Below are 14,995 nucleotides of genomic sequence, written 5' to 3' on the forward strand. Positions count from 1 at the left end.
AATGAGAGGTGTGGTTGGGAACTGACGCTTGCTACTCATCACCATTGATCCATTCTTCAACTCATAGAGGTTGCTCATTACCAGCAGAAGATCAGAAGTTTTTTTCACGGGTAGAAAACGGCTTCGAGGAACGTTGATACCTGGAAGAAGTTGGATTAGAACTTTACCCTTTTAATATATAGTTGGGTAGGGGAAGATGGGACATCTATAGCACATAGTATCCAAATACCCTAATCATGTTTAAACAATTAAAAACAGTCAATGGGAGTTGCGATGATACGGTTTTATAATATTTAAATTTTCTTTGTTTACTACCAAATGCGACAAGAAAACAGAATGGAAAGGTGTCCAATTTCCTCACTGTAGTAGCAAACCACGCAATTCAAAGCAAAAAAAATCAAACAGTTGAATATAGTTGTAAAAAATAATTCCAAAAACAGTTTTCAATAAAAAAATTCAATATAGTCATCAATATAATAAGTGCAAACAATCAGTTTAGTCATCTTGTGGATGGGTGTTAGTGGAAAAAGATAAGGAGATATATAAGTGCTTGGGGTCTAACGCTAGTTTTAGTTAGAGGTATGGGTAGTTGGTTTTGAGTTTGTTCACAAATTCACATGAAAGTCAAAGTGTAAGGTCCAGCTTTACGGTTTATAAAGAAAACTCTTAAAATAAAGAATATGAATTTGACATTCAATCCCAAACCCAACGTTATTCAGCATTCAAAATTATCAAATAACAACTATTTTAAAACAGTTAAACAGACCAAAGTTAAGTAACTATTTATAAAGTGTGACCGCAGAGGAGGCAAAACAGGGCAGAATAAAACACATCCATTTTTACCGATTGCATTGTGAAAGTTTTTAATTCCAGCTCCACTTGCAGTTTCAAGTTGAATAACATTGGTTCCATTGGCAAGTCTCTGTTGGTAATTTTTTGATTAGTTTCAGAACTTTTAACAATTTATACCCAAGATAATACATAACTTAGGTGTTTTTTTATTTTTTCGGCCTAGACGTATTTTTTAGGAAATATGACAGACCACAAACATAAATTTTATTTTTTTACATATATTAGTAATATGAGGTAAAATTTTGTAAAAACATTTTTTTGTGGTAATTAAATGTTTAGTAAGCTTTTTAACACAAATAAAAATTTACATAAAATGTAAAAAAAATGATATAAAATACTAACAAATATTCACAGAAAATGTTTAAAAAAGTTACAAAAAAAGGAAGTCACCAAAAAACAAGTTAAAAAAAGTTGGCCTAAAATCTAAAACCGTTTCATTAACAAGTTCACCTTGTTGTTCACAATAACTTCCATCTCCATTTTCCCAGCAGTTGTTAGTTCCGATATAGACTGCATACTCATCCATAAGTTGTTGGTGTTGAAGATCTTGAACTTTGAAACACTTTTGAACTCGTCCACGTGTTCCTTGGGAACTTGCGCAATCTCGAGCAAACGAAGTTTGTTCTCGTATTCAATAAGAGTACCACCCTGCAGGATAATACATTGAAGTGGTCAGTGAAATTATAACACAGTCGATGGATATACAATTAGTCATAAAAATAAATTAACAGTTTTTCTGTTAATGAAACTAATCATGGTACTATAACTACTACATGCCCTATTTACGAAGACACTCAACACCCGTGACCCCTTGTTCTTTATCAATAAAATAAATTAGATTAGCTTAAACATATTTCTGTTTTACTATATTTTACAATTCACAGTAATTACTCAGAATGAACAAAATTCATAAGCAGATTTCTGCACACTGGACATCATTTAAGATATATCCATATATAGTGGAGTGGGAGAAGCGAACAGTAAATATATAGATAAATCAAAATATCCTGATCGTGTTTCAGTTTAAACAATTAACAACGCTCCATGAGAGTCGTGAGGATACGGTTTTATAATTCTTTGAATATTTTTTGTTTACTATCAAAAGGGACAAGAAAATAGTATGAAAAGGTGTTCCATCTTTCCCCACCCACCCTACTATAATATCAAAGCTACAAAAAGAAATAATCTATACATAACATTCTGCCCACTAACTATTCACTAAGTTACCAAGCATCTAAACTAATAGTTATATTACCTTAACATCAGCTCTTGTTTTATCTGTCACCTCCATCACAAAATCACATGGTTTGCTGCCCTCAGGTGGATTTACCAGCATGTTTAAGATGTCTATGGTGGTAATGGTTAAGGAGAAATTTAAAAAAAATTAACTGAACGGGCATGTAAGAAGCCGAAACATAACAACTATAAAAAAGAAACGCAAACATAGATTATCAACTAGTGAATATCAAACTTTTGTAACAGCTTTTGGATAGTAACAGTGCTTGTAATATAATAACAACAAAACTTCAATAAAGGATACTGAGGTCAATGGTTGCCCCTAAGTTGTCGATGTTTGAAACAAAGACAAACTCGCGGCCTTCTTTAACAAATTTATCGAGCAGACCGGACTTGACAAAACACTCGTAAACATCTCCATGACCGGGTGGATACCACGCCTCTAGTGGATCGTTACAAGATTGCGCAATCGGAAGAAGAGATTCTTTGTTAATGCGAGGGTACCTGGAAAAAAGAAAACCAAACTTTATGTTACGATATTTCGAAGTTTTGAAATGTTGTAATTATCAGTACGACAGTATCTGTATGGTTGATGCCGTGTATTCCATAAAGGGAAATAGGATAAAGGCGAAAGTTGACCTACTGCTCTATAATTAACACTTCAGTGCAAACCCAAAAAAATGTTCTGTTCCTATATAGCTAGGGATGCACATTACAGAATTTCGAATCTAGGAGATTCGAATCCTTTTGTATTCGAATCTAATTACGGGATTCGGTATTCTGTTTAATGATGTCATCACACGTCATCTCATACACTATATTAACAATTTTTGAAATTTAATAATTAAAAAAAAAATATTTTTGTGTTTGTGGGACTTTCGAGAGTAAACGTTTTACAACGTCTTTTCATAGCCTGCTATAGGTTTCATGACGCAAAAGCTACCCAATAGTACAATTTTTGATAATTTTACAGCTCATGATCCAACAGGGCTACTATGAAAGAGTCTATAAACTGACTTATGTGGGTAAAATTATTTTTTCCTATAAATATAAAAAGATTCGAAATTCTAGATTCGGAATTCTAGATTCGAAATAAAGTATTCTAGGATATCCTAGAATACCTAATTATTCTGTAATGTGCATCCCTATATATAGCTATGGTGCCCACAATTTTGAATATTTGGTGATTACCTCAATATTTGAACTACTAAGTCACCATAATATACCTTTAAACATTTAAAATTATAAGTACAAGCTGCTCCCACAATTTAAAAAAAAGATGTAATAAAGTAACATAACTTACCTGTTTTGGTTGAAAGTGTGGATTTTCACGTGACACGACGCATATTTACGTAGAATCATATTCGTGTCATCATCGGTGTTGAATGAATTCATTAAAACCAGAGGAACTTGGGCGTCGTACTTCTTGTTTAATGACTTTGGAAATAATTTATACAGAATGAGTATTTAATAAAGCCATGGTTAAACTACCAAGGGTAAATCAACAATATGGGGTCTTAAAAATTTTTTTTTTATTAAACCCATGTAAAAATTGTACCATTATTTCATCTGTTACTGCAGATTTAGACTAACCTTTTTATTATTGTAATATTAGTTTTCTGTATAAAGTAGAAAAGTTATTGGTGTGCATAGCACAACCATTAAAGTGAGCTTTTAATCAGTCATAGACAAAAAGTGACTGGTCGTAAATATTTATGTGGCAATGTCTTTTCAAATTTGCTGGCTGCGTTGAGCTACAAAGTCTGTGCTTATGTTAGATTTACAGATACCCACTGTTTTGGGTAAATATTTTGGCTTCCTGGTTTAATGTATTAAGAATGTAACAACAACACAGGCCTGTAAGTTTTGAACCCAGAACCCTCTGCTACAAAACTAATATTTTACTGTCCATACAAGTTGTACACGGTGGACATCTAGGGTGTGAACATGTGTGGTTAAAAAAGCATTCCAGAAGATCAATTTGTAAAACACAATTTTTTAACCGTAAAATGTAAAAGTGTTCCTTTGGTTTAGCCACAAGCACAACAATCAATTTGTATTTTTTGTATATGTTCGGGACTCAATATTTTTGTAGTTGTTAATTGTTAGCAGTTCCTAGCATAATAACCACAAACAAACCTCTATCTGCTGGACTGTCAGATCAAGAAAAGTGAGTCCGCTACGAACAGAGATCAAACTTTTAGGGCCAGTACACCCCATGCTCGTGCCGAGGCCACCATTTAACTTGACAACAACCAACTTGCTGAGAAGATGTTTTTCAGTTCCCGATAAAGTAGGTTTCGAGATTTCACTGTAAGATTTGATCTGAAAAATACAAAAGACATAAACTTAGTGGGATAGTCTTAGAGTCTTTAAATTTATTCTTATAAATATAAGTATTGCCAAGGCATTACACCAGGATTTTTAACACTAAAATACTAAACAACTAAAATACCAACATTTTTTTTTGAACATTATAATGAACAAACACTCACATATCCCTCTGGTGGAGACTTGATATCATTCCAAACAATAGAAGGTCCGGATTTAAGCAAGAATCGCTTGAATAAAGTTTCAAAATTTGCCAAATCTTTCTTGATTATCTGCACATAGAAAAAAAGGCTATTTTCCAAATGGCAATCAAAAAAATTAAAAATACAATGAATTTTAAATGCTAAATTTGATTAGCGGTTATAAATTTAAAAAAAATATTTATTTTGATATATATATACGCTAGCAAGTAGGAACAATGACATCAAACAGATTTCAGCTACTAACATTGCAAGAAAAAAGTAGTTTTGGTTAAAAAATAAAATCCATGTTAAATTAATAAAAAAAACATGTTAAACTACACAATTTTGATACAACCAAGCAGCCTACAGTACAAAATGAAATTAACTAATATGCATTATAGCCTTAGGGTATATGCCCATATGTAAAAACTATAAATTAAAGGCCAAAGTTTCAAATTAAACTGTTAAGTAATTTTCCATTTACTGTAACTATCTATTCAAAACAATCAACTAAATCAATCTATTTGTAACAAATGCACTTTATTTTAGCCAGTTAAACTTGTTTACCAAGATATTTCTTTAAATAGAGTAATATTTTTCAAATATTAGCTTATTATGCAACCTAAAATATGACTCTTCCTAAAATACAATAAATATAATAAAGATTCCATGGTTTTCTTGGTTAAAAAGGTTCCCGACTTGTAATAAACCCTTATAAAATCCTAACCTCTCTGTATTCTTTCTCTGCAGTGTTCCCAAGTTTATCAAGTTCATAACGAAGCGCTGACTTTGCATCGTTCTTCATGAGCTGCTGAAACTCCATAATGCTCTGAGTCCTCTGCATTGTTGATCCTCGTGATGGGGAGAGGTTAGGATCGGAGAAGAGAAGTTCCCAATCCACGTAGTTTGTTGATGATTGACGACGAATTCCTGAGGATAAATATGTTGGAAAGATGTTTATATATAGTTTCACATTCACTAATGCTGAATGATTTAACTTATTGTGTACTGCTACCTCTACCTTTATTAATTAGGTTAGCTATTAGCAAAATATTGAAAATAAGCAATTGCAAATACAATACGATAAAGTTCCTGTATATGCAAATCAAAAAAAGAAAACAAGATTGTCTATTTCTTAAGTCAAAATTTGAGAAATGGCTTAGGGCTTATAGTTGGGAATAAAATGGAACAACAAAAAAAAATGGAAAAAATGCTGCAATGAATAACTAAATTAAAATAATGCATGTAATGTTGCTACAAATGTTAATAATGAGTTGCAATCGCAACTATTGTCAGCACATGAAATATACATCATAGATATTGTATGCAAAATAAATTTGTTAAAGTTTGTATGAAACACGAAACATGCACATGATGTGACAGACATAAAAAAGGATTGCTTTACAATGTTTACACTCAAGTTCAGTAAACTCCAACATAGCCTATATATGTAAGTTTACAATAAAATGATCTTAATAATTAATATTAATACAAAAGTTAAAGTTATCAATGTAATTTAAACATCACATACGTACATACAACATACATCATGCTTATATTGTATTTGTCAGTTTTGATAAATGTTTAAGATTTATATATACAAAAATATAAATCTAAAAATAGATCAGTTTGATGTATATATACTGTAGCAGACAGCAACATTTGAAGAAAATAAATATTGGTTTTATTAATAGTTTACCCAAACGGTTAAACTGTGCAGTGTAATTGTTTGCAAATGGAAATAAAGCAGTGGTTAGGGTTAAGGTTAGTGAATGATGTACTGAGCTTTAACATGCATGATTTCAAAAGATGCGAAATTTTTAAATAAATGACTCCACACTTGACAGAATGAAATAACATACATTCTACACAACAAATAACACTTCAGGTGCAAAATTCAATAAAATACGTACGCTAACTACTGGCTTCTGTCTTCTGTTAAACAACTTTTCAAATTTCCGCCAGAAATAATTGAAAATAAAAATGTTAGTTTTAAATAAACTGAAATGTCCTGGAAGCCGAAATATTGATTTGGTGAGACATTTAGAGAAACCACAATCAGGGTAAATAGCAGCCAATTTAGTACGCATCAAAACTGGCTAAAATATGTAAACAGTGTTGAGTAGAGTAATAAGATATATGCTTTAAATAAAATTAAAATAGGTAAACAACACACAATTTTTATTATGTATTTTTACTCTGAATAAGTAAAAACATTTTAAATAGATCAAAGATATTTAACCCATCATACATATCAATATCATAATCTAAGGTCTTAGTAGGGCACTATAGCAATAAACTTTTAACAAAAACTGCTGCGTACGTGCAGAAATCTGCAGAATAATTGAAGTTTCGCAACTTTGTGAGCAATGTATGACACGGCAAGTTTTAAGACTGACGATTGTGCTTAGTCACGTTCGTAATTTCCGCTTTACTCACTTAGTAACTACCGGTAACTACTATAAATGCTGCCAAATTAATTCAGACAATACGTGCGCCATGTTAATTCTTTATTGTCAGCTATTTAAATACCTACGGTACTTTAATATCCGCATGACCTTAAAGAGTATGCAACTTATCCACCGCAGACTCCCAGAAGTAAAGGTTAATCAAATACAAATGTCAAACCATAGAAGTTTACTGATGCAGTAACCGACACAACCGATTCCTGTTTTAACATTTGGGCTGCTACTGGTTGGTGGTTAAGTATACATCCAGTTATTTATCTTTGCATTGGCAATGGTAACGAAATGTTTTATTTGTTTTTACATTTGTAAACCCCGAAGAAAACGCGACATTAAAAAACGAAACATTATTCTTTATAAATCACTTCAAAGCAATTATGAGGTGGGAATATATACTTAAAACGCTTCGCGTAAATGCTAAAAAAGATACAATTTATCTTTAATATACGGGTTTGTTCTTCTAAATATGGTTTGCAGGGTTTAAATTATGACTTTGGAATACGTTACACTTCGTCACCCTTTTAACCGGAGTTCCCCTCAAAAGTTTTGGTTACACGGACCAGTAACGTTGTATGCGATGTATTCTACTAGTTCCGTTTTCTTTTAAACGGTATGTGAGAAGAACGTGTATGAGCCTATTGTTTTACAGTTTCAAATAACGCCAGCTGTAAGATAAAGTGTAGGCTACTGTTGTAAATTGTATCATATTTTAATGTCTTATACTTGTCGAGTTTGCGGTTTTCTTCTTTAAATTTCATAACAGTTAATCGAACAATTGCATGTATTAATGCAAGAGCATTCATGCACCAAACAATGAGACGAAAACATGTGAAACAGCGGAACATAGCTTTGCAGGAAAAGGAGACAAAGTTGTCAAGCAACAAAGAAAGGAAAACGTATCTTCTACGTGGCAACAGCTCGACTGTACCTTCAATTATTTTCTGCATAGTTTTAGCGCTTTACACGTCATCAATATATCCATCAGTACCCGGAGGCGATTCAGGTATGTATCATTCCTTCAATTAACGACATTTTTCTTCGCAAGAACGATAATCTAGTTTAATCCTACACCATGCAACATTGAGCATTGTACACATAAATTTTATATGCTATAGTAGAGTGGGGGAAGACGGGACACTTTTATCACGTAATATCCAAAATATCCGAATCATGTTTTCAACAGTTAACAACGGTCTATGGAAGTCGCAAGGTACGGTTTGGTAATTCTTGGAATGTTCTTTGTTTGCTACCAAATAAGGTGAGAAAATAGAAGGAATAGGTGTCCCATCTTCCCCACCCTATACTTTATAAAATACTCACATGTATATTTCTATTTCTTTTAACGGACCAAATGTCCCGCACAAAAAGAATACTGTTGGTACCTAAATCCAATATTTTCTGACGTGTTTTAACCAATTAACAGCGCTTGTTTAGACTCGCGAGGCTATACGGTTATATAATTCTGTGACTGTTCTTTGTTTACTACCAAATGGCTCAAGAAAAGAATTAATGTTCTATCGTTCTCTATTATACAGCATCGCAATCGTTAAATGTACAAATTTTCAACGAAACTCATGTTATAAAAAAATACGTTCAACAATGTTTTCTCCGTAACAGTTGTATATACCAAATATATTATTCCGGCAAACAAAAACTTCCCTTAAACGTTTTTATGCTGAATCACTACGCAACTGCATACACAATAGTTATTAACGACTTAGAATAGCCGTTCCCTTTTAAAATTATTAAGTTAATATTACAAAGATTTACAGGAGAACTCGTCATTGCTGCACATGAACTAGGGGTGAGTAAATATTGGTTGATATAAAGTTTGGAATAAAGCCCTATATACATTATCTTTTTGTTTTGTAGAGTAAATACTACGAGTTTTTTTGTATAGTAGTGGGGGAAAATGGGACACATATTCATTCTATTTTCTCGTCCCATTTACTAGTAAACAAAGAAAATAGAAAGAGTTATAAATCCGTATCCTCACAACTTCTATAGACCGTCGTTAATTGCTTAAAACACGATCCGAATTTTTGGATACTGTGTGCTAAAGCTGTCCCATCTTTTCCCAATTTACCATATATCTAAATCGAATTTGTTAAATCTTCTTAAAGTAAAAGCATATTTTAAATGTCATGCATTGTTAGTGTTTTTATCTTTAACTCTGTTGCTTATAGTAAAACACCAAAACGTTGCGCCTTCAACCCGAACATTATTACTGCACCGCCACCATAGACCATGCCATGGCATATCTACTTACCCAACATGATTCTAAGTGTTTTCGTCAAAACTTTATATTCAGCGACTATATCAGCTTGTAATTACAGTTTTGGGTTGCAGCTTATTCCAGCCGGTATAACGGTTAGGTTTCCTATGATGCGAACACACAAAAATACTTCAGCTGCCTGAGAGATTATACTAAAGAAATTGCAACAGAATACTTTAATCGCCGAGCAACAAATGTATAAGACACCGCAGGGTCTTAAATGAACGAATAGGCTTTCAGAACACGACCTGTCTGTTGCACTGCTATGCTAGCAATAAGTCTGAACAGTCTAACTATCAGACCCAATACTCTGTAAACGACGACACCACCTGACATTCCGGTATAACAAGTTCGTGGCCGAGACGTCGTCTTCACTGCCGAAGCGCAGACTAATCAAATTCATGCTCGCTTTATTGTATATATTATGACTTCGGAAACATCCAATTTGTACCACGTCCAAGCTCGCTCTCGTTAAAAACCGCGCGTTTCGTCTTATAAACGATATATGGCGCAGTTTCGAGATTCTCGCTGCTTATGTAATTAGGTCGCCCCTGAAAAGAACATACGTGTTTTTACACCACAAATGATACATCAGTTGCCTAAGGCATTTATGAATGTCGCGGCATTTTAATAAAAGTTATTGCATTGCAGAATTAAGGCGCAAAACATATGTGAAAATTCCCGATAAGTTGTAGATATCATGTGTTTAATTTGAAAACTTTTTTTAATTATTCCACCGAGATAAGATAAGCTGCTTATACCCAGTATATATATCGCTAACGTTTTTACGTAAGTTGCACTTATTTTGATATTCCGCCAAAACATAGGCTTATGTCAGGTTAAAGTTTGTTGTTAATTATACATACATTAAAATTAATGACGTTTACGCCCCTAATAAAATATATCTATTGTTATTAACTCAAATTTGGCATTCGCAAAACCCTTCTCTAACGTCACAAACACGGTCGATAAACTTGGACCAATAAGATTAAAGGAATAATTCTAGGCAACCAATCGCCTGAGGGCATAAACGCGATCGTGTCAACGCGGCCAAAATGCGCGATCCTGATTGGCTGAGTGGAAGAAGGCGTAAAAGGGCAAAATAAACTACACGCTTTTGGTGTATACAGAATACGAGGAACATGTACAGTGACAGTGTGGTCTACCTATCATGAAGACAATATATACAGAAGAGAGTTTTTCGACCTCCGAAAAATATACAAAATATACAAATTGTGTCTTCTATATTATATGTATATATAGGAAATATTTAAAGCAAGTTTTCCGGGAATTACTACGGTCGGTTAGTTAATTAGTTTTTTCGTTATTTAATCACGTTACCTAATTTAACATGGATAGCGTATATCCGTCTAAACGAAAGTATTGCTGGATATATAGGCCATAATCGGTTTTAAAAAACACCATGAAAATAGCTTTACTAATGGCATTATAAAGTATATATGACGGTTTTGGGGTAATACCACGAATTAGTACCGCCGTTACTTTATTAATTAACAACCTGTCAAAGAAATATATTAAAACACATAAAAAGTTATTTAGCGATTCGCACACCAGTTGTAATGTTATCGATTCGAAAATAGACGGGCAAGACAGGATTGTTTAAAATCCATATAAATCTTGATTAATGCACGAAATTTTCAAGTTTTTTTTTTTATAAATCTATGAAACTAATTCATTCGTTCACACTTGCAAACTAGAAAGTTTCATCAGCTTTGCTATGTTTCTTACTATTTCGCATTTTTTACCTGGTAAAAATATTATTGTTTCTGTTCAACAATAATCGGCTTTGTTATATATATTAGCTTTGTTAAAAACAATAATCAGCTTTGACGCGAGTTTTAATTTAAGTCGTGATAACACAAATAATTCTGTAACAATACTTTCTGATTATCTTTAAATGGGACCCCCACATTAAAGAAAATTAAAAAAAGTTTCGCCTGGCAAAGTGTCCCATCTTCCCCCACCCCACTATATCTCAGTTTTTTCACAAAACTAAAACTAATTTCATAACATTAATCTAAACTGTACGAAATATATTTCATCCTATTATATTCAACTATTATACTGCATTGATGATTCAAACTCGCAAACTACAAAATTTCGTTAGTTTTGATATGATTTACCGAGCAACTGAAATGACCATTTTACTATTATTCTTTTTTTCAGCCATTGAAAAAAAATGTCGTCTTCGTTTAATACCAATGTTTTCTACTTAACAACGCTAACCTCCTTTGCTTCACACTTTGTTATAGACCTTTTAACATAATATCGGGCAATACTGTCACAACTCTTTTGTCTGTCATTAAATGGGTACCTCTGTAAATGAAGATTTAAGTTTCGTCTTACCCCCATTTCCCCCCACTCTACTACATCCAATACTTCTTAATCGTGTTTTATAGCAATTAACAGCGTTTTTTTAGAGTGATGATATGGTAATATAATTCTGTAGGTGTGTTTTTGTTTCCTATACCAAATAGGACGATAAAAGATAATGAAAGCATCGGCCATCTTACCCCAAACTATCATATTAGCAATAACGTTTCGTAATATATAGCATAGAAAACCGATAACAAAATTAAAAACGGTATTTTCGCTTTAAGAAACAACAGTAGTAAATAAATGTCACCTATAACGTGACATGTCGTTGGGGAAACTGAGAATTATAACACGTGGATGTCTTATTTCTTGCACCTTATATGCCTTTTTGTTCGCGTGACCATGTGACCGTTTTTATTTAATTTGTATGGCTAGAAATTTTGAAATTTCATAAGCGATCTCTGGGTTGTATCAAGCGCTTTAATCAATGTCAGCTGCGCCAGTCAAAGCGAAAACGTGACTTTTGTAAATCTACATGTGTATATAGAATATATACGTTACATGGTACACCACGAGACGATATGAACCCTCTGGAAGGCGAGTATATGTTACAAACCAATATTTGCACCACAAACGCGTTATTGTTATATAGCACTCGGTTGATATATATGTTAATTAAAGATACGTATACGTTTTGAAATGATTTTGCCTAAAAAGGATAAATATTAGTAACACATAAAATAAACAAATCGGTCTGCATGGTTAAAATACAACAAATGTCTTAAGAAGTATCGTTTTCTTCTGTTTGGTACAATACACACTTGTGTTTAAACTTCGGCCAAATCTGGATCGGCTTTAAAACACCCTGGCTCGATCGATTTAGTTTGTTCACCTTTGCTCCAGCTAACTTCCGCTACTGTTGGTATACACAACAATGTCGATGGTAATTGTTAATTTATGACGATCACCGTCCCGATTTTAGAGCAATATGTTGCAATATACAATAAAGTGTACAGCAGTGTAGCGACAGGCAGTGTGTTAACGGCAAAAAAACTATACACACCACTTACCTTCTGCCGTTGAATGTCTCAACTCTAAAGCTTTAAAAACCCTATTTATGATTCCGTCTTGGGCCGTTTTGGTCTTAAAATCCTCCGACTTTTCGGCACTATGTATATCCACGCTTTGCTCTGGCATTGGAAATCCACTTTTACGTTACACGTAAAAACCAGCTAGTCACCAAACTTTATCTACAACCCTATAGAATGACAACGGTTCCATAAAGTTACGCTTTGCCGTTCTCACTCAAGTGTTAAACCACAATTGGCTGGTAGTATACAGCTACAATCGAATGCTAGCGCTACGCGTCTCGAAAACACATCGGAATGAACGGAAGGATACGTGTGACAGATCTCAATTGTTCTTTATCATTCGCACACATTGGGCGGTTACGTTACATTTACAGTGCAAACTATATTTCAGTAATAAATGTATATGAAGGTGGTTACGTACAGCCAGCAACAATAAATACACTTGTCTGAGATTTTTACCAACACCTTAACTTTGACTGTTCAAGTAAAAGTAACAAAATGAGACTTTGGAACGTGAATAATTGACCATTAAGTGATCTAAATTAACATTATTAGCAACTAATTATTATCTTAAAATACCAAACACTGTCCGAGTTTTATGAAGTACAATAATATGCCCAAAAATGTCTTGGAAAAAGTTGCGTAATGCTATAAAAGCAGTGGCTGTCGTACGGCCCGTTTTGTCAATTTGCACAACAGGAGTGGCCGCTTGTCTGATTTGGGCGTCCACGCAAAACAATTAACGTACACGTCATACCAACCACGTCGCCTTTGTACGTATACTGTACAATGTGTGACGTTCAATTAGTACCAAATTTTGTTTGCGCACGATGCCTCGCCAAACGTAGTAAAATTCCCGTAATTTAAATAGTTGTAAAGAGTAACGATACTGAATTATGTTGTAGCTATACAATTTTGGAAAGTTTACTAATTAATTTAAACGCAATAGTTTAAGCGCTCGCATCTAAATTATGTTTTTTTTTAATTTAAAGACCGATACTGCACAGTTGTTTATCCCTGTGCAAGACACTTAACATTAATCGCTTAAACCCAATAGGAATAGTCAGTAACATATTGCCTCAATTAGCTGGTATACAGAAAAATAATCACCAACAAATTTACATATACTTATGCGTATTAAATAGGTCATAACATGTAAATGTTTCAAGTGGGTTTCTATTTCAGGTGGCGCACCCGCCGGGGTATCCCCTCTTCACGATGCTCGCAAAGTTATTTCAAGTTATACCATCCATATCTCCTGTGTGGTCGGTTGGATTTATGTGTGCGTGTTTTGGTGCCGCGTCAGCCGCTGTTTTGTTTTCACTTCTACACAGGTTATTTTATGTAATGAAAGTTCGAATTATATTTATTTTTAAAATCATTAATGTGTTTTTGTGTTATTGCTTTAAAAAAAATGACAATATGTGTTTTTACCGTTTTTAATATAACACAAAATGCGTTTTAAATATAGTTTATTTTGTATACCATGTTATGTTGTTGTATACCTTCTATGTTTACTTTTTATAACTAAAAATTAAAATTGGTTTTGTGATATTCTCGGGCCACAGAATGTTTTCACTTAACTTTTCTCAAATTTATCTGTTATTCTTAAAATTGCTTTGTCACAGAATGACGGGTTCAGTTTTATCCGGTGTATTTACAAGTTCTGTATTTGCGTTCTCTCAATCAACTTGGATGTGGTCGATTACTGCAGAAGTTTTTTCGTTGAACAATTTCTTCATTGTATCTTTGCTCTGGGTAACGATACAGTTCAGTGAGCAATCCCAGGAAAAGGGAAAGTACCCAGGGAATGTGAGTGCTTTTACTACTTTTTTCTAACAACGAGAATGAAGTATCACAATAGCCTATTATTTTTGGTGTAGAAATCAACTTATTTATATATAAAAACATATGAGTCTGGCACAGAGGCACAGTTAGATCTAATGCTTGCCACTGGAACGAACAAAACAGATTCAAAGCTTAATGCTGCCAGCATTGTGGGCAATTTAACAGCCATAAATTTACATACATGGTAACTAGTAAGTGAGCACAACACATAAGGTGTTATAGAACAGAAGTCCCTTGTTATAATGAGTGCCATTGAATGAATGAATGTAACTTACTTTGTTCTCGTCTGGCTGAAAAATAACAGTCGTTATAACACGAGTTTTTATACACCTTTTGCAGCTTACGAGTTATCATGTATGTTACTTTGTGGGTGATTAT

The 14,995-nt window shown here is 33.4% G+C and overlaps 2 protein-coding genes across 3 annotated transcripts in view; one reads left to right on the forward strand and one right to left on the reverse strand.

Annotated features, from left to right (window-relative positions):
* LOC100184955 (UTP--glucose-1-phosphate uridylyltransferase) overlaps positions 1–12,974 on the reverse strand; it is a gene marked incomplete in the record, with an annotated part of 16,859 nt that extends 3,885 nt beyond the window's left edge. Inside the window, 9 exon segments of the mRNA XM_026837940.1 lie at positions 845–922; positions 1,303–1,500; positions 2,108–2,199; positions 2,393–2,592; positions 3,392–3,525; positions 4,228–4,413; positions 4,584–4,691; positions 5,329–5,531; positions 12,749–12,974. Coding sequence (XP_026693741.1) covers positions 845–922; positions 1,303–1,500; positions 2,108–2,199; positions 2,393–2,592; positions 3,392–3,525; positions 4,228–4,413; positions 4,584–4,691; positions 5,329–5,531; positions 12,749–12,875 — 1,326 coding nt within the window.
* The window catches only part of LOC101242384 (transmembrane protein 260), a 15,613-nt gene continuing 6,152 nt past the window's right edge, over positions 5,535–14,995 (forward strand). Inside the window, exons 1-4 of one of the 2 annotated variants that reach the window (XM_018815108.2) lie at positions 5,535–8,069; positions 8,839–8,870; positions 13,955–14,103; positions 14,398–14,581. In XM_018815108.2, the coding sequence (XP_018670653.1) occupies positions 7,868–8,069; positions 8,839–8,870; positions 13,955–14,103; positions 14,398–14,581 (567 nt within the window). In that variant the 5' untranslated portion in view covers positions 5,535–7,867. Of the gene's footprint in view, positions 8,070–8,838; positions 8,871–13,059; positions 13,628–13,954; positions 14,104–14,397; positions 14,582–14,995 lie in introns of those variants that run through there. The other variant, XM_026837936.1, reaches the window with a different exon arrangement.

This window comes from Ciona intestinalis, unplaced genomic scaffold (genome assembly GCF_000224145.3).
Source record: "Ciona intestinalis unplaced genomic scaffold, KH HT000034.2, whole genome shotgun sequence".
NCBI classification, from domain to species: Eukaryota; Metazoa; Chordata; class Ascidiacea; order Phlebobranchia; family Cionidae; genus Ciona; species Ciona intestinalis.